General features: G+C 38.7%; 1 protein-coding gene across 1 annotated transcript in view; it reads left to right on the top strand.

The window, feature by feature from the left end:
* Window positions 1–19,214, top strand: part of PALLD (palladin, cytoskeletal associated protein) — a 672,347-nt gene that overhangs the window by 343,500 nt on the left and 309,633 nt on the right. Inside the window, exons 8-9 of the mRNA XM_006896661.1 lie at window positions 9,402–9,521; window positions 11,499–11,841. Of these exons, the coding sequence (XP_006896723.1) occupies window positions 9,402–9,521; window positions 11,499–11,841 (463 nt within the window). The remainder of the gene's footprint in view (window positions 1–9,401; window positions 9,522–11,498; window positions 11,842–19,214) is intronic.

Genomic DNA, 19,214 nt, shown 5'->3' on the forward strand with positions numbered 1-19,214 from the left:
ATAGAGATAGAGATAGAGATAGATATACACAGTAATGTCCACAGTGACTGAAACAGTGGTTTGAGCATAGTGAGGAGAAGTAGGATAGGTCAAGGTTAAGATCTGTTATTCATAGAGATGCTATGACTCATAGGGAGCTCTGGTGGCCTAGAGGTAAGGAGTTTCAGTGCTAACCCAAAAGTAGGCAGCTTCAATCCACCAACTGCACCATGGGAGAAAGATGGGCAGTCTCTTCCCATGAGATTTACAGCTTCTGAAACCCTGCTGGAAGGTGAGCTATTGCACATAGCCGTAACAATAAAAGGACTTGTAGTCAGTTCAACAGCAACAATATACATTATTATAACATTGTAATATTGTATTTTTTTATTCACTTTATATCTGATTCTAATATGTTTGGGGTTTTGGTCTTTTTTTTTTTTTAACAAAACACAGAGCCTATCTCCTGTACAGGTGAATTTCTAGTGAATTATTTGGACAATGAAGAGAGTGATTAAATATTCCACATAATGAAGTTCCTTCTTGATCCAGACATAAATCTTTTGTCACCATTTTACGTCTACTTTCTTGTGTTCCAAATTAGAAAGAAATGCAGGACAACTAGAGAGAGAGAGGTTTTGTGTCCTAAATTTAAAAACAAAACAAAAACAAGCAAACAAACAAACAAAAACACAAAAACCAATCTTGCAAGTATGGTTTGGACTGCTTAAGAATTAGATCTCTAAAATTAATTAACCATGATCTTGAGAGACTCATTCTTCATCTACCTGAAGAAATGAGAATTTGGGCTAGTCAGTCACTAAAATCCCTTTTAGCAAAAATATTCTAAGTTTTACATATCCGTCTCCAGTTAAATACACGTCTAATTCATTCTGTAACCATATGTATTCAATTTAAAAATCCCAGATCCCAAGTACCTTCCCAGATAGACCTCACTTTCCGAATGATTAATCTTATGTTAAGCTCCGACTTGAATTGTTTCCACACTTGAATTGTAGCCTCCTCTTCTATTACAAAGCCAAGAGCTGTGTACAGTACAGACAAAAAACACAAGAGGATTACCTCATGTTCTTTTTGTTGTGCTCTTGTTTTCCTTCTATTCAATGAACATTTGAATCAGGTAGTAACTGTGTACTTTAAATGTGTCCGTATCCAAAGAAAAATAGCTGTTCTTAATATGGCTATTGAATCTAATTAAAAGTCATTGATAGTTATGACAAGAAGCATAGTTTATAGGGTGTTGCACTGTTAACCAAAAGACTGCATCACCCCTCTTTTAAATCTTCTGGCTGCTTTGTGGGAGAAAGATGGACAATCTTCTCTCTTTAAGAGTTGCCACCTGAGAAGCCCAATGGAGTGTAGCTATGATTCAGAACTGACAGTAAGAAGTAAGCAATGAGTGAATGAGTGAACTGGAAGTAAAAATGCTGAGCCAAACTGGTTTTCATCTCTGTCTATGGAAAACACTGCAAACTCAAATTGCTGTAGAGTGTTAGCCATATAAAATCAAAGTGGGTACACCAAATGAAACTTCTGAAAATAGATTGTGATCATGAAATCTGTGTTACTCCATGGTGAGACCTGAAATGATCTTCCACAAGCCAGTTACCATTAACTAAAAAATTATGTGTGCGTGTGTGTGTGTGCACACACACACACACACACACACACACACACACACACTGAATATAAAACAATCCAGGAAGCAATAAAAGAAGATGGAAAGAGTATACAGTATCAAAAAGAATTGGTGGACAGAGAAGAATTTCATGAAACAACATATGAGCAAGAGACGGTGGTGTTGAAGGAAGAAGTTCAAGCTGCCTTGAAAGAATTGGCAGAAAACAAGGCCCAGGGAATTGACGATATACCAACTAACATATTTCAGCAAACAGATGCTGCCCTGGATGTGCTCACCAAGTTGTGTCAATAAATCTGGAAGACAACCACCTGATCAACTAACTGGAAGAGATCTGTATTTGTTCCCGTTCCAAAAAAAGGTGACGCAACAGAGTGTGGAAATTATCAAACAATATCATTAACATTACAGGCCGTGAAGATTCTGCTGAAGGTTATCAAAAAATTACTGGAATGGCACATCAACAGAGAATTGCCAGAAGTGCTGTCTGGATTTAGAAGAGGCCAAGGTACTAGGGATATTATAGCTTAATGTTAGATGGATCTTGGCTGGAAGCAGAGAGTACCAGAGGAATGTCTGTTTTTCATTGACTATGTAAAAGGCTTTTGACTGTGTGGACCACAACGAACTGTGGCTGACTCTGATTGAAATGAGAATCCTAGAACACTTGATCGTGCTTATGTGAAACCTGTACTTGGACCAGGAGGCAGTCGTCAGAACAGAGCAAGGAAACACTACATGGTTCAAAATTGGGAAGAGCGTACGCCAGGGATGTGTCCTGTCTCCATACCTTTTCAACCTGTATGCAGAACAGATCATCTGGGAGGCTGGCCTGTATGAGGGAAAATGTGGCATCAGGATTGGAGGAAGACTCATCAACAATTTGGGTTATGCAAATGACACAACCCCGCTTGCTGAAACTGAGGAGGGCCTGAAGTGTTTGCTGCAGAAGTCAAGGACTGCAGCCTTCAATATAAATTGAAGCTCAACATCAAGAAAACAAAGATTCTCACCACTAGGCTGACTGGTAGCATCATGATGGATGGTGAAAAGATTGAGATTGTTCACAGTTTTGGTTTGCTTGGATCCACAGTCAACACTCTTGGAACCAGCAGCCAGGAAATTAAAAGACATATTGCAATGGGAAAGTCTATGGTTAGAGACCTCTCTAAAGTGCTGAAGTGCAAGAATGTCAGTCTGTAGACTAAGGTGTACCTGATACATGCCATGGTCTTTGCAATCACTTGCTATGCATCAGGGAGCTGGACAATGACTAGGGATGATAGAAGGAGAATTGATGCTTTTGAGCTGTGGTGCTGGAGAAGAGTATTGAGTGTATACAATGGACTGCTAAGAGAACAAACAGGTTCATCCTGAAGAGGGTGAAACTAGGCTGCTCCTTGGAGGAAAAGATTCTGAAGCTTTGCCTGACATACTTTGGACATGTTGCAAGTAGGGACCGGTCCTTGGAGAGGGACATCATGCTTGAGAAGGTGGAGGGACAGCGTAGGAGAGGAAGAACCTCGATGAGGTGGATTGATTCAGTGACTGGGGCAGGTGTGTTGGAAATGGTGAGATTGGCACAGGACAGAGGAGGGTTTAGTGCTCGTACATAGGGTTGCAAGCAACTCGATGACACATAACAACAACATTCAATATATGCTAAGAAAATCATTCAGGAAGATGGATTTCATGAAAAAGAATATGTCATCAGGATCAGAGGAAGATAATAACCTGTGTTATGCAGATGACGACAAAACCTTGCCTGCTGAAATTGAGGATCTGAAGCACTTTCTGTAGAAAATCAAAGATGACACAGTCTGCAATATGGATTATATCTTCACATTAAGAAAACAAAAATCCCCACCCCTAGACCAATAGGCAACACCGTGATAGTTGGAGAAAGGATTGTAATTGTAAACTATTTTATCTTACTTGGATTCACAGTCAATACACTTAATACCAGTAGTCAAGAAATCAAAAAGCATATCCACTGGTAAAATCTACTATAGAGGACCTCTCCAGTGTTCTGCAGAGCAACAATGTCAACTTAAAGATTAAGGTGTGCTTAAGGCAATCCATGGTCTTTTCAATTACTTGCTATGCATTTGAAAGTTGGACAATGAATTAGGATTGTTGTTGTTGTTGTTGTTGTTGTTGTTGTGGTTGTTAGGTGCCATCAAGTCTAGTATGACTTATAGTGACCCTATCAACAAAGGATCTGAACCCAGTCCTGTCTTGCACCATCCTCACACTTGCTTATACACAAGAGCCTATTTCAGTAGTCACCATGTCAATCTACCTGGTTGAAGGTCTTCCTCTCCTTCACAGACCCTCCACCTTCCCCAACATCATCTAGCTCTCCAAGGAAAAGCACCTTCTATCAATATGTCCAAATTATGTGGCAAAGCCTCCTTATTCTTGCCTCCAAAGAGCACTCTGGCTGCACCATCTCCAAGGCATATTTGTTAGTTCTCTTGATAGTCCATGGGATGGTCAGTGCTCTTCTCCAACACCACAGCTCAAAGGCGTCAATTCTTTTCCTGACATCCTTATTTGCCTTTGAGTTATGGTGTTGAAGAAGAGTACTGTATATTTCGTGGACTGTCAAAAGAACAAACAAATATGTCTTGGATAAAGTGCAAGCAGGATGCTTCTTGGAGGCAAGGATGGTGAAAGATTGTCTTACATACTTTGAGTATGTTGTAAGAAGTGGCAAGTCCTTGGAAAAGGACATCATGCTTGGTAAGGTGAGTCAGAAAGATAAGAAGATCTTCAAAAATATAGATTGACACAGTGACTGTAACAATGGGCTTAAGTATATCAGAGTTGATGTGAATGGCACAGGACAGAGCAGGGTACAGTTCATAGAGGTGTCATGAATCATGGTCGTCTTGATAGCACCTAACAACAATAACTGCAACATCAACCAGCATGAACACATCATATTACCCCAAAACATGCTTTAATTAGAAACAACCCAAGTGCCCATCAACAAATGGATGGCTAGAGAAGCTTTGATATATTTATACAATGGAATACTATGCTGCATTGAAAAACAAGGAACTCCTCAAATATTATACAAAATGGATAACCCTAGAGGACATTATGCTGAGCTAAATATCTCAGTCACAAAAAGACTAATACCGCATAGTACCACTGTTGTAAAGTGGATCTGACATCGGTCGGAGTTGGGGGGAATCTAAGAGGGGATAAAAAATGTATACTGCATTGAAACAGATGAAGGAGAGAACTGTTTAGCAGAAATCTATGATTAGGTATTATTTTCATTACAAGAGTCCAGAATGAAAGGTGCATAGTGGAGTGGACTGGGGGAAGGGGATTGTATAACAATGAAAGATTTTTTTCTTTCTCTTTACTTTTCAAAGAGAAAAGCAAACCGGGGGGGGGGGGGAGGAGTGGGCAAGGAGGAAAGTGTGCAACAATACATGAACGGAAATCCAAAGTCTCTGTAAACTTTAATTTTTTTTTTTAAAAAAGCCCCCACAAAACTTTATTCTGAGATTTTATTAAAGTTTTAAAGAACAAAGAAAGAAAGAGCTTAAAGCTCAACTTGTAGTTAGCCAATACTTTTCATTAATATTTGTATCACAGGAAATCTTCAGTGATACCATCAATTAAAAAAAAAAGAATTATTTTACTAGAAAAACAAGTATACTTCTCATCAGTATACTTCTCAACAAATATAGTTCTCATGAAGACCTTCAAGGATGTCAGCATTCAATTGTAAGACATTGACTCTCTTTAAGTTGCTGTATATTTTTGTGTTTTTTTTAGGGATGATGTACAAACTGGGGGGAAAGCACAAATCTATGTATAGGCTCAAACGATCTATTCATTTATATTACTAGATCATTCCATTGTCTCTTTAAAGTAAGTTTTTATTGTAGTTATCAGCTTAAATGTCTTAAGTCTGCACTCTAAATTCAAATTTAAACGTTATAGAAATTTTTAACATAGCACAAAATACAAGTCCTGCTATTTATTAATTGCTTCTGTAGGAAAGATTGCAAAACTATTCAGAGGAGTCGGATGAAAGTAAAGAAAACTGTCATAATAAATAGGTTGTTTTTGTTATGGCCCATCAAATAAAAACCAACACAATTATTTTATTATATCCACTCTTTTTTTTTTAATTTTCAATTTTCTTATTTTTGTGTGAGTGTACTGTCAAATCAGATCTGACTGATTGTTCCTCCTTTTCCCGGCAGAGCATCTGGTGGATTCGAACCTTGTGCCTCTGGGATTGTAGTTGCAGCTCCTTGCCACTAGGCCACCAGAGCTCCCCATGGATTAATTTTTTTTAAATGTTGTATATTGTTGTTGCTATTTTTGTTAGGTGCCATTATGTCGAATACGACTCATAGTGACTATATGAACAACAGATCTGAACCTTGTCCTATCATGTGCTTTCCCCATCGTCTCTGACATACTTGAGTCCATTGTGGCAGTCACAGTGTCAGTCTTATTTCTTTGAGGATCTACCTCTCTCCTTTGATTCTCCTCCACCTTTTCTAGCATAATTTCTTTTTCCAAGCAATAGCCTCTCCTGGGAACATGTGGAAAATATGTGAGACACAACTTCATCATTCCTATCTCCAAGCAGTTCTCTGGCTGCACTTTTTCCAAGACATATCTATTCATTTGGAAGTGCATGGGATATTCAGTGCTCTTCTCCAGCCCCATGATTCAGAGGCATAAACTGTTCATTCTTCTGTCAATTCTCATCCATTGTCGAGCTCTCAGACACATAGTAAGTGACTGAAGAGACCTTGGCCTGAATCAGGCACACCTTAGTCTTCAAACTGACATCATTGCGCCTCAGAAATTTCGAGAGGTCCCTGACAAACTTTCCCAATGAAAGGTGTCTCCTGATCTCCTGACTGCTAGTACCAAGGGTGTTGATTGTGTTGAAAGTGCTGCATAGTCAACTATATCTTCAATTTCTTTCTTTTTTTTTTTTTTGTGTGTGTGTGTATGTGTGTCTGTGTACCGTCAGATCAGATCTGACTGGTACAGGAGGAGATTGTCCCTCCTTTCCCGGCAGAGCATCTGGTGGATTCGAACCATGCGTCTCTGGGATTGCAGTGCAGCTTCTTGCCACTAGGCCACCAGAGCTCCCCTCTGAACTAAGCATAAATACCAGAAATTTTTCTCTAAAAATCTTAATGCAGCATTGCATTTTCTCTTCTTTCTGATCAATATTCAAAAATTCTTCTTTCAAAATATTACTTCTGTTGGATACCTTTCCAAAACAGCATAATGTTAAAGGAAAGAGGGAAGGAAAAATGCTAAAATATATTTTTAGAATGTGAGTCTTAATAAAGGGAGTGAACTTGTGGAGTTGGAATAGATCTGAGGATTTTCCAGTCCATTTGTTTGCAAGCAGACATGTTCTATCTCTTCAAGGTTACAGTCAACTTCAGGGCAGAGCCCATGAGTTATTTATACAGGAAGGACATAAAGTATTATAGACACTCTTTAAAAATCCTTAACAAGTAAATGGATTAACTCCAAAAATTTGTAAAAGCAGTTTACAGAAGGAGGTTTCAGATTTTATCTCAAAAAAATTTCTCAGTGTCTTAAACCTTTAATTAAGAAATCCTCCCTTTCATTTAATCTACCTTCTTTAGTCTTTGCTTCAATTTTAGACCATTTCTTCTTGTTCTTCAAGAAGGGTGGAGACAGACTGTACCATTTTTTCCCCATATTCATTTTTCTGTCTTTACAGTGACCTCTCACAGTGTTTTATTTAAAATAAGTAACCAATTAACATTTAAAGGCTGTATACATAATATGTTTCATTGCCCTTTATTTTTTACAAAATAGTCCAATTTATTTCATTCATCTTTAACAATCTCTATTTTTTCATGTGTTCTACATTAAGCTCTACTTTTTTCTTGCCGTATTTAAGTGTTAAATTGAATATGTACTGAAACAATAAGGTTTCTTTTAAAGACTTGGAGGTTTACGTTTGTTTTAATAGTTCAAAGAGCAAGTTGGTCTGAGAGCAGTACAGTATTGTTTAAATAGCAAAAGCTTGTATCCACTGTGGTCTCCAGATCTTTTTCTAAGAACATAATCTTGTGGCCCAAAAGAAACCATAAGCTTTTAATTTTTAACCAAATCTCAAGCAGTCTGTTAAACTGATCATTGTCAACATCATCAGAAATGAGGACTAAATCTCAAGAATGTAGTACATAAGGGGGGAAAAATGAAGTGACATATATGGATCCTATTTCTTGATAATCTAAAATGATATATTACCCAGTAATTCTGTATCAACAACTCACATACTCACTTATTTATTGCCTTTGAGTCAGAACTGACTCATAGCTGTAAATGACCTATGAGGATTTCTGAGCTATAAATCACAGGAGAGAAGATTGTCCATCTTTCTCTCAGGGAGATCCTAATTGACTCTAATTTCCACAGAGGAGCTAATAATAGTAAACGTTCATACTTAAATGGGTTGATTTGAGGACTAAATCTAAATCTATATTAAGTGCTTAGAACCATACCTCATGCATGTTATCATCATGCCTTTCAGGTTGGCACAATTAATTTTACAGGTAAAAGTTTTGAAGGTCAGGGAGATTGACTAGGTTACACAGCCCATATTATGTCAGAACCTCAGCCCAACAAGTCCTGGGAGCTGGTTCTAGAGCCTGCCTTTTTCACACTATCCCATGCTGCCAAAACATTCACCACACACAAAGCTGAAAGTATCCTCCATAATAATTGTCTATAGGTCTTTTACATTCACAACATGTTACAGAAGCTTAATTTTCCATTCTAACTGATTTTAAGTTGAGTAGAACCAAAAAGCAATTATACTGTCGAGGAAGAACTTGCACATACAATTAACTAAACTAAAGCAGGGAAGGAGGAATGCAGACGGGAAATCTGCTGAACGGCAGGTGCAGAATTATACATGTAACAAGCCTCTTACATTATTAACATAGTATCCTTTTGTTGTTGTTGTTGTTGTTGTTGTTGTTGTTGTTATATGCCAGCGAGTTGCTTGCGACTCATAGCAACCCCATGTACAAGAGCCCTAAACCCTGCTCTATCCTGTGCCAACCTCTGACACACCTACTCGCATTACTCCCAGTCACTGATTTGATCCATCTCATTAAGGATCTTCCTGTCTTGCACTGTCCCTCCATCCTCCCAAACATGATGTCCTTCTCCAAGGACTGATTCTTCCTTGCAACATGCCCGAAGTATGTCAGACAAAGTAGGCATCATATCTATTGTATAGCTGGGAAAACTCAGACTACACTTGTTTGAAGTATCAAGAAAGATGGGGTCAGACTCCTAAGCTTTTTCTTAAATGGATGGCTAAATTCAATGTAATGAGATGTTGTTTTGTACACTCTTGTAAAGCAATTCTGGAAGTATCATTACCTTATTAAGGGAATTAAGAATTCAGGTAGCTTTGTGGATAGGAAGCTGTGCTGCCAGCCCAATGGTGGTCAGTTCAAATCCACCAGTTGCTCCAAGGGGGGGGGGGGAAGATGAGCCATCTCCTCCCATGAAGTTTACAGTTTCTGAAAGTTTCTGGAAAAAAAAAAAAAAACAAAAAACTCGTAGGCTAGTTTTGAGTCCGTTTTCTCTCCACAACAGTGAATTTAAGAGTTTAATTTTCCCAATTTCTTAAGCCTGATGTCTGACTTTCTTGAAAGTGACTTCTTCTTGACTTCATGTTGATGAATTAATGTTTCTTTTTCTCTTTCAGAGGAGATTTGCACCCTAGTAATTGCAGAAACTTTCCCTGAGGATGCAGGGATCTTTACATGCTCTGCAAGAAATGAATATGGATCAGTCACCAGCACTGCCCAGTTGGTGGTCACCTCAGGTATGTGAGGAGTCGCAGTGAGGAAGGTTTTCTCCCCTGCACTACCGTGTGGTTTGCCACAGCACAAAGGAACTGTCCCAAGACGTGTGCTCAGACTCCAAGAATGCTTGCTGCTGCTCTTGGACTTAGCCTACCAATTTATGTTTCATCAGGAAACAAAAGGCTTCAAGGGAGGAGGGTGAGAGGGAGTGAAAGTGAAGAAGGAAAACAAAACAAAAGGTCATGTTAATGTTGCCACAAAACACATGGGGGACTATTTTTTAAATCACGTCATCTTGATGGTGGAAAACAACGGAGACATTTTCCAACCTCCTCGTGTTAGCACAGAATCACATTCCCAGCAGAAGGCCACCTCTCAATTGGAGGTGCTGGCATTGTTCCCAAGACTGCCAACTCACAAGACCCGGAAACACTTGTACAAATAAATCACTGCCTAACCCACCACCTCGGTGTCTGAAAAAAGCTATAGAGAGCAACCTACTGTAATTTGGGGAAATTGTAACGTGCTTCCAAATCATGTTCCATTGATAATTGACTATAACTAATTTGGAAAATAATCTATAACCCTATTAAAACCAGTATTCAAAAGTATCTGGATATGTTTTAAGCTTGGTTGGAAACTTGTAGTGGAAAAGGCCTGTAAGCCTGTGTTCACCTTTGTTTTTCTGTGCTTACTGTCGTTATTATTTTCTACTCACACGTTGGTGTACTGGAATGGCCTGACCTCTGTTAGGCACTTTACAGTTATTTTGAAATTATCTCTCTGGCCCAGTTGTCACACTGAACACACAGAAGGGACTCAGTAGATGTTCTCTGTTTTCTACATGATTTTAGAGAGTAGAAATGACACTGAAATTCTTTGAGAAGCGAAAACTTGGTGCTAGGTGGCAGCAGAGGCACAACCAAAACTGGCTCACGAATTTTACAGAGGGAATTAGAAAAGGTTTTCCTTCCAACTTAAGAAAGAAATGTCAGGTTCACCTTAGTGGGGAAACACTTGATCGTCATGAGTATGTTCAGTGCTCAAAGGAAATTCTAGTAGTGGTATGAATGGAGCTACAGAATGAGAAAGAGCCTAGCATTCTGACTTCGAGTTGTATTGAATGAAGTCAGTTCCATGAAATGACCATAGCAGGTGAGCTCTAATCAGACAAGGCTGGAATCCTAGACTTCAGAAGTCTGTGTGGCACAAACTGGTATGTCGTCTTTCCCACTTCCTCTATCTCATCCAGAGTCACTTGGCTACTGGCCAAGCATAATAAACATTTTTGTGCTTTCTCTTTTCCACAATAAGCATTTCTAAGTGCATGCCAGGAACCCTACTGGCCCTGTGCAAGATGAGGAATACAAAAATTACAGGATCTCAAAATAATTCAGTCTGTTGACGAGAACCAGTAACCATCCTTTGCATGGCGTGGACAGTGGTGGTAACCAGCTGACAGGGAAAGCGGAAAAAAAGACTTTCTATGAGCTCATAAAATGTTCTTCCTGGATTAAAATATTAACTTCCTTATTTTAAAAATAGAGCAACTATCCACCGCCTGCAATGTAAAACTTTTATAGCTTGAGCCAAGATCAGAAAGGCATAGGTAGAACAGAACATTCATTTGAATTCAAAAATGTAAAATCTGAGCATACAAAGCCTTACTGATATTGTTTACATTATCGTTTTTAAAAAGCCCACCAAAACCAAGTTCTGTCTTTTGTTCCTGGCTGAAGTTTGTCAATTAACCAGAAGCTGGTTTTCCAAAGCGTGTTCCTAAGCAAGACATTAGATAGGTAGCAGCTGCTGAAAACAAGTTTGGAAGAACCAAAACCTCTGGCTATCTTTGCTTCTGCATCAAACGGTAGCAACTTTTTCTTTAAGCAACTTAACAGGGCACTGGGGATTTTCAGAAGATCTATTACAGTGTGAAAATAATTTGTTGAACCAGTAGCATCTTACTATTCCTCCCCCCCCCCTTTCTCTTTCCTTAGCCAACAGCGAAAACTGTAACTATGACTCAATGGGAGAGTCCAACAATGATCACTTCCAACACTTTCCACCTCCCCCTCCAATCCTGGAGACAAGTTCTTTTGAGTTGGCTTCAAAGAAACCATCTGAGATCCAGCAGGTGAACAGCCCTGACTTAGGACTTAGCATGGCAGCCCTTCAAATGCAATTCAATTCAGCTGAGAGGGAAGCTAATGGAGTCCATCCCAAGCATGGAGTAAACGGACTGATTAATGGCAAGGCTAACAACAATAAATCTCTTCCAACACCAGCTGTCCTGCTTTCACCCACTAAGGAGCCACCACCTCTGCTTGCCAAACCAAAACTGTGAGTATTTTTTCATGGTTTTATAATACTTTCCATACCCCTGCTAAATTTCCTCTCTGGTCAGATAAAATTTTTGGTTTTTGTTTGTTTTTTTTTTGCCTGGACTCCACTCTGTGGCAAGTTGCCCCTGCTGTAAGCAAGTCATTCTTGGCTTCTGTAATCTTGCTGCCAATGAGAGATACTTCAAAATGCAAGAGCTGTTGGAAAATGAAGAAGGCAAATTAGAAACGGAGTTTAAGTTGCTCTTTGCTAAGTTGCTTTAACCAGCTAGGACTGTGGGGAGATCTCCCCATCAGTGAGGAGAAAGGGTTCACTTTGAATTTAAACTATCAGAATGGTGATCTGATCCAGATTAGCTGGAGAAGACTAAAAATTAGGGATGGAAATGCTGTGTGCCCAACCTGGAAAGAAGAATGAAACTGAAGATAGTAGCCCAGCTTGTTGAAAAGCACTCCCTTCACAAGAGAACCTACTTGGCCTTGGAATCCCGTGGAATTGCATATTTCCATGAATACCACTTTCACATTTGATTTCCATTATTTTCTTAGGATGATAAACCTTGCATGAGTTGTTTCTATTGGCACCACACAGCACAGAGTTGTTATGAATGGAGCCATTACAATGTCAGAGTGAGGCAGGAATAAATTAAGGCAAAAGGTCCTATCACAGAATAGCAGAACTTGAATTACTGCCTTGATGGAAAGAAGAGGAAATCTAAGAGGCATATAGAATGTATGTATACTCTTCAAGTTCACATTTCCGTGGCAATAAATTCCCTAAGATCTAGGAAAGCCCCTGATATTTTCCCATGTTATGTGATGATTTTTATTTGGGGCAGGAAGGATTTCTTTAAGATAGGAGTTCTTTATTTCACTGGTATACCAAATAAGCTATTCTCTCCTCTCTGGGTTGGAAATGTTAGAATTTTGAGGGTATTCAAATAAAAAAATATCTTACATTTGTCTATCACCTTAATGTTCCTTGTGTAAGATCATAAGCATATTTTAAAAATTCTCAAACTCATTGTTGTCAAGTTAGAATTGACTCATAAATGACTCTCCAGGAGCTATAAATCGCCTGGGATGAGACTATCTTTTTCTCATAGGGCAACTGGTATACTCAACCCATCTGCCTTTGGGTTGGCGACCAAACTCCTTATCCACTAGGCCACCAGAGCTCCCTTTATGAGCACATTAGACTAACCAAATCAAATAGCCTGTAGAAAAACTTCCTTCAATTCACTGATAGCTAGGAGACTATACAAAAATTTCTTTTCTGGCTAATTTTATGTTGCAGTATGAAAAACCTTCATACTTCATTGTATCCTACTTTGCATTCTATCCACAACTCTTCTCCAGCAGTAGGGCTCCAACGTCACAGTGTGAAACTTGAGGTTGGATGTTTAATACCTATGTTTGAGCTCCACTGAGAGGCTGCACAGGTGACATAAGCCAGAAAGTGGCAGCCTTTAAAGAGATTTACGCTCTTGGACACCCCCTCCCCCGGCCCATAAAATTAATTGTGCCTGCTGACTGCTTTCATCTTTGCGTTTTGAATATGTATTTGCAGTACCTTTAATGAAATAAGGGCCTTGCTCTCCTGGGGAAGAAGGGAAAATGTGTTTAATGACTAGAACTTGACTGTGCTCCTGATTAAGTGAAGTGTATCTCCCATAATGGTCATCATTAATTGGATATAAATCACAGGAGAGCAAACATTAGGAGCTGTTAACAGGCATTTACAGCCCTTCTTATCTCGGGAGTTTCAACAGCTCTTCAGTCTTGAGTGCTGCTTTATAGTGATGTTAGTGTCTGTGATAGGTGGGGGCACATCTACAGCCCAAAAGACAACCATTTAGTGAGTATGAAGAGGATGAGTAGTGTAAGCACAATTTTTTGAGGAGGGGGGTGGTAGATTCTTCCATTTAAATCCATATACTTAACTTTTTCATGTTGCCCTATCATGTTGTTAACTACACATTGTGTCTACTGAAAAATTGAAAACATACACAAAGGAAAGAAGAGATGTATGATGACCCTTTATGTAACCACAATCCAATATCCCTACCATTATCAAGTCTTTATCATACTTGCTTCACCTATTTTGTTTTCTAAAGAATTTGAAAACTATCCTCAGACGTTATGTCATCCCATCCCACACACTTCAGTATATCTCCAAAAATATGCATCCTGCTCACATTCCTATACAAAGTTAACAATGATTTCTCAGTGTCACAGGAAACACAGTTTGGAGGTAAACAGCATTTCCCTGTGACCTCACAGTTGACTCGCTTGACCTCGCTGGCCAGGCAGGTGTCCCCTTCCTCCTTCACTGCTGCATGTGCCTCCCTTCAGAACCTAAACACTGGGCTTAAGACGATCGCCTGCACAATAGAAGACTATCCTTCGGTCACCTAGCTGTGCTCCCCAGCTAAGACCTCTAAGTAAGTTCTCAAAGGCCCATTGAAGGTCCTGTACACAGTCCATTCCTCTAAGTGTCTCCCAGATTCTCTTCCGGTTGACTTGTTTGAATCTGATTTCCACAAGGGCTACATATTAGGTGAGGCTGTACCTATGTTCTTGACACGAATGACTGACTTCACGGCAATAACGGCTCCAGCACGGCAGCAGTCATGATGATGGGCAGGATGTGGCAAGGTTTCAGTGCCTTGTTCATAGAGTTGCTATAACTCATAGTCTGTTTGACAGCTCCTAACAACCACAAGTAATTTTTGGCAAACATCTTTTTATTTTTTCATACATTTTTCCCCCAGTTTTCCTCTTGGTTTGCAGTGAAAAAAAATAATGGTTTGATAATTTTTAATTCTATGGTATTATTCCTTTTTTATGAAAAAAGAGACTTCTGTTTTCGTGCCGTATGGTATTTTATATATGACTTGCAGTAAAACGACTAGGAAGTAGAAGAGAGTAAGTAAAAGGAATTAAAACGTAGAGCCCACTGATACATTAATTTGAATATGGTGTTTGATCAGACAGATTTCTCAAAAGAAGTCATTTTCCAAAGAAAAATCACACTGCATTTTTTCCCCGGAAAACTTCAGTAGTGATTACAGGAAGAAAGACACAAATGCCAGGAGCTCTTATTCACTGGCAAAGCTCAGCCCCCATCCTTGAGTAACCAGTAAGTTCCTAACCAATAATACTGTAACCAGCTTGGACCTGCAGGTGGGTCAATCATACCTGCCATGGGCCTGAGTTTCAATATTATGGAAGTATCCATTTCCACTTCTTTATCTCCCCTTATCTTTGTAGTCACTATCTTATTTGACACGCTTCCTTATATAAGGCCTGTTGTTGTTGGATGCTGTCAGTTCTAACTCCTGGTAACCTCATTCGACAGCACAGAGTTGGCCCATAGGCTTTTCTTGGCTGTCAACTCAATGAGATCAAATTTTCCAAAGAAATGCTTGGAGAGTTTAAACTGCCAACTTTTGTGTTAGCGGCCCAGCACTCAAGCTTCTTAAGGAAAGGCTATGAATGACTAAATGTTGGCCATTTGGTAAATGTGAGAACTCTGCTACTATAGTGTATAACATAATGGGCTGCCAACTGAGAAGTCAGTGGTTCGAATCCACAAGCCAATCCTTAGGAGAAAGATGAGCAATCCCCCAAGTAAATACTTAAAGCCTCATAAACCTGATTGAAAGTCATTATGAGTCAGAATCAACATGGCTACAGAGGGTTTCATGCCCTGGAAATTGGATTTGAGAAATACCTTACTACTTACACTGGGATTACAAACTAGACAAGAAAGCCTTAATAAAGGAAAGTCCATCATGTTATTCAGGGTCTGACATGCATAAACTATGAAAATACAAAAGAAGCAACATGTTGATTAAATCATATTTTTGTCACAAGAAAACATTACTCTTGTAGCCATTAGTCATAATCTTTTCCTTATTGTAAGTGTACCAAGTAAGTCCAATGCTCCCCTCACATTACAAATGGTGCCTGAAGATAAAAAATGTATGACTTAATGTGCTAATAAATAAAAAATTCATTACCATTGAGTTAACTCCAACTCAAATGAAGGAGAGAATGGAACTATTCCACAGGGCTCCCAAGGTTGTAAATCTGCTCCCACAGAGCAGGAGGTAGCTTGGTTAGGAGCTACATGCCTTAATCAGAGACCCAATAGCACTCTATTATATGTCAGTAGGTTAAAATATCATGTTCCTCATTATTCATACTAAAACTTAATTCTTCAAATGCATGGATATGCCTGGGGTCTCCAGATATAAACCCTCCAGGGAAACTTGTGAATGCCAAATTTACAAGGGAGTTTGCAGAGCATGTTTAGGAAAAAAAAAAACATATAAAAAAGCATGTTTCTCTACTGTGTTCACCTCCTAATTTATATCACACAATTTTGAGATAACAACATGATCTTTATAAATCCCATTGATTTCTTCCTTTTTAATATTCTTTCTGTATCTTGTGGGAGGGGTATAAAATGTAAGTCTGTGAATGAAGAAGGAAGTTGAGAACTCAAAAGGGAAATTACTGAAGGGCAAACAATGAATAGTTCTCGTATCCAGAAGCAGGACAGGTCAGCAGATAAAATTATTTTTACATGCCAGTTGCTGCTGAAAATATATACACCATCATAAAAGGCTATGTTCTTTGTGTGGGGAAATAATAATGAAATCTTAAACCAAAAAAAGTTTGTGCTAAAGTTATAGCTAAGCTAGTCATGAGTTTTACTCATATTTTCCCTACTCCTTTCTCCTTTCCCCACCAACCAACTAAAAAAAAATTCTTTTCTACCTTGAAAGGGTAAATTCATTGTAGGCTCAGAGCTTCTCTTTAAAATATTTCTATTTCACTACCTTTGCTTCTCCTTCTCCTGTCGTTCTTACCCTTTTAGGTGTCCAGTTGCTTCTGCAAACCTATTCTAAAGAAACACACTAATGAACTGTAGCTCTGAAGTGTCATCTCAGACCAAAAATGAAGTTGTTCCTTCATAATAATAAGCAAAATGACAGTGTAAAGAATGAATGAAACATTGTCTCATTATATGTGATGAATGTGAAGTGATGTGTTTAGGGAAGAAGAGAATAACAAAAACATGGGTCACTCTGTTAGTGATGTGACTGTCCCAGGCTTTCTACATTTGTAAGTTCTTTGGAGATCTCCCCACATCCCAAAACACAAATTTAAGGACAAATTTTTCTCTTGTCTAGAATGCTGTACTCCCTGGAATGCTTTGCTTTCCATGGCTGACTTTTTCTTGTCCTTCAGATTTCAGCTTGATATGACCACCTACCCCATCTAATGCAGCCACCCAGCCACATTCTTCAAGAGATCATCTTCTTTTAATTACTGCATAGCACATAACCATTCCTGATGGTTTCTTTCTTATTTACATATTGATGTATGTGTTGTTTTCTCCTCCTCTACTGTAAGCTCCTTGAGAGCAGGATGCCTGGCTGTCTTTTATGACATCTGCTTCACCAGGACCTAAAGTAGGTCATGGCAAAGAAATCATTCTTTTAAAATATATGAAGCAAGGGCAAGCCACAAATAGAAAGGGAAAGCTCTTCCATCCTTGCAACAATCTCACTGGTTTCACTTTGACTTTGATGTACATACAGCTGTGTCACTTGCCGCTGACTCAACTCTGACTCATGACAGCTATATGTATAATAGAACAAACAGTAGTTCTCACCATCTTCAGGGTCATAGATATGTCTGAGTTTGTTGTTTCAGCTAACACGTCAATTCAACATATTGAGGATTTTCCTCCTTTACTTGGCCTTGTACTTTACTGAGCATGATGTCCTTTTCTAGCGAATGATTGTTCCTGGTGACATGTCCAAATAAGCCAGAAGAAGTATCACCATGCTAACGTCTAAGGAAGTGAGCTTACTACGGCATCCTGGCATTATTTATATTCCGTAGCACTTCTATTTGCAAACCTCACCAATTCTGGCTTTCCCTTACTTTTGCACACTTTTCAAGCTGACATCGTTTATCTCATAGCAAAATGAATATGAAAAACTAAATTAGGAAACAATTACATTAGAAATGTTTGTCCAAGTTACTTAATTTGAAACCCTTTCAATTCCTCCCTCATTTCTCATATATTCTCATTTGATTAGCATCTAATGTACTTTTTTAAAAAATCATGGAGAAAATGAGACATTTGGAAGGATTAGAAGGACATTTTATGCTCTAGTCCATGCTTGTAGTGTCAGCTGGCCAGAAGGCAATGAAACAGCTATTTCAAGGTGTGTGTACTTGACATGTTAACAGCTCCATCAGACGCCAGACTTTTGATGAAGGACTGGAGCTCCTGTGTTACTCCCTTCCTGTCTTGTTTATGTTGGACTGCTACTCAAACTTGAATGTGTGGCTTCATCAGAATAACTGAGAGTCTTTAACATTTTTCCATCCTTTAACCTCTACTAGTCAGAGTTCAAGATCTCACTGTATTACTTTCTCACATTAGAACAGATTTCATTCTAGACTCTCTAATATAAGCCTTACCAGACAGGGTTCTTTAAAAACTCACAAGGCTGAGAAAACGGGAAGCAAAATAGTTGGGAGCAAAATCAGTAGCCAAAAATGAAGGCGGTTTAATCACTAACCTATTTTGAAGAGGTTATTAAGTATACAAATTATCATTGATAAGTATCATCAAGTCATTATCAACTCATTTTAACCCCATCTGACACAGTAGAACTGCCCCATAGAATTCTCTAGGCTGTAGTTCTATGAAGACAGATCACCAGAATTTTCTCCCATGGAGCCATTGAGTTCAAACTACCAACCATTAGGATAGCAGCTGAGTGCATAATCGTACCACCAAGACTGCTTAACATGGCAAAAATATTTTAAAACTGAGCAAGCTTTTCATTCATTTTCTAGCCCCTTATCATCGGCAAATGTTGATGATGAGGACACAAATAAGAGAAGGAGAAGAGCTTTATCTTTGAATAAACAGTAATCTAGTTGTCTCTAAGATCATATTGGCAAACACACACATAGAAACTTTCACATCTTTAAAGTTTGTATGTATAAATGTTGTCAATCACTAATTACTATATTACAATTTCACATTAACTTATCCCTCAAATGTAATATCTGGATATAAAAATAATAAAGAATAATTTTTATCATGAAGCTTTAATAGGTACCAGCTTCCATTACTGGTTAAGTGATTGTTCAGGATCTGCTCGGTCTAGTTAAAGAAATAATAAATCGATTTTTAAAAAATGAAAGTACAAAGTATGGAACCAGAGGGGTCATAAAAGTAATACTAGAGCAAGAAGGGGAAAAAAGAGGTCAGAAATAATTTTCCAGTTTATTATATACATAAGCATACTGTGTGTGTGTGTGTGTGTGTGTGTG

This window comes from Elephantulus edwardii, unplaced genomic scaffold (assembly GCF_000299155.1).
Source record: "Elephantulus edwardii isolate Elephantulus edwardi_28Jun2011 unplaced genomic scaffold, EleEdw1.0 scaffold00188, whole genome shotgun sequence".
Taxonomy (NCBI): domain Eukaryota; kingdom Metazoa; phylum Chordata; class Mammalia; order Macroscelidea; family Macroscelididae; genus Elephantulus; species Elephantulus edwardii.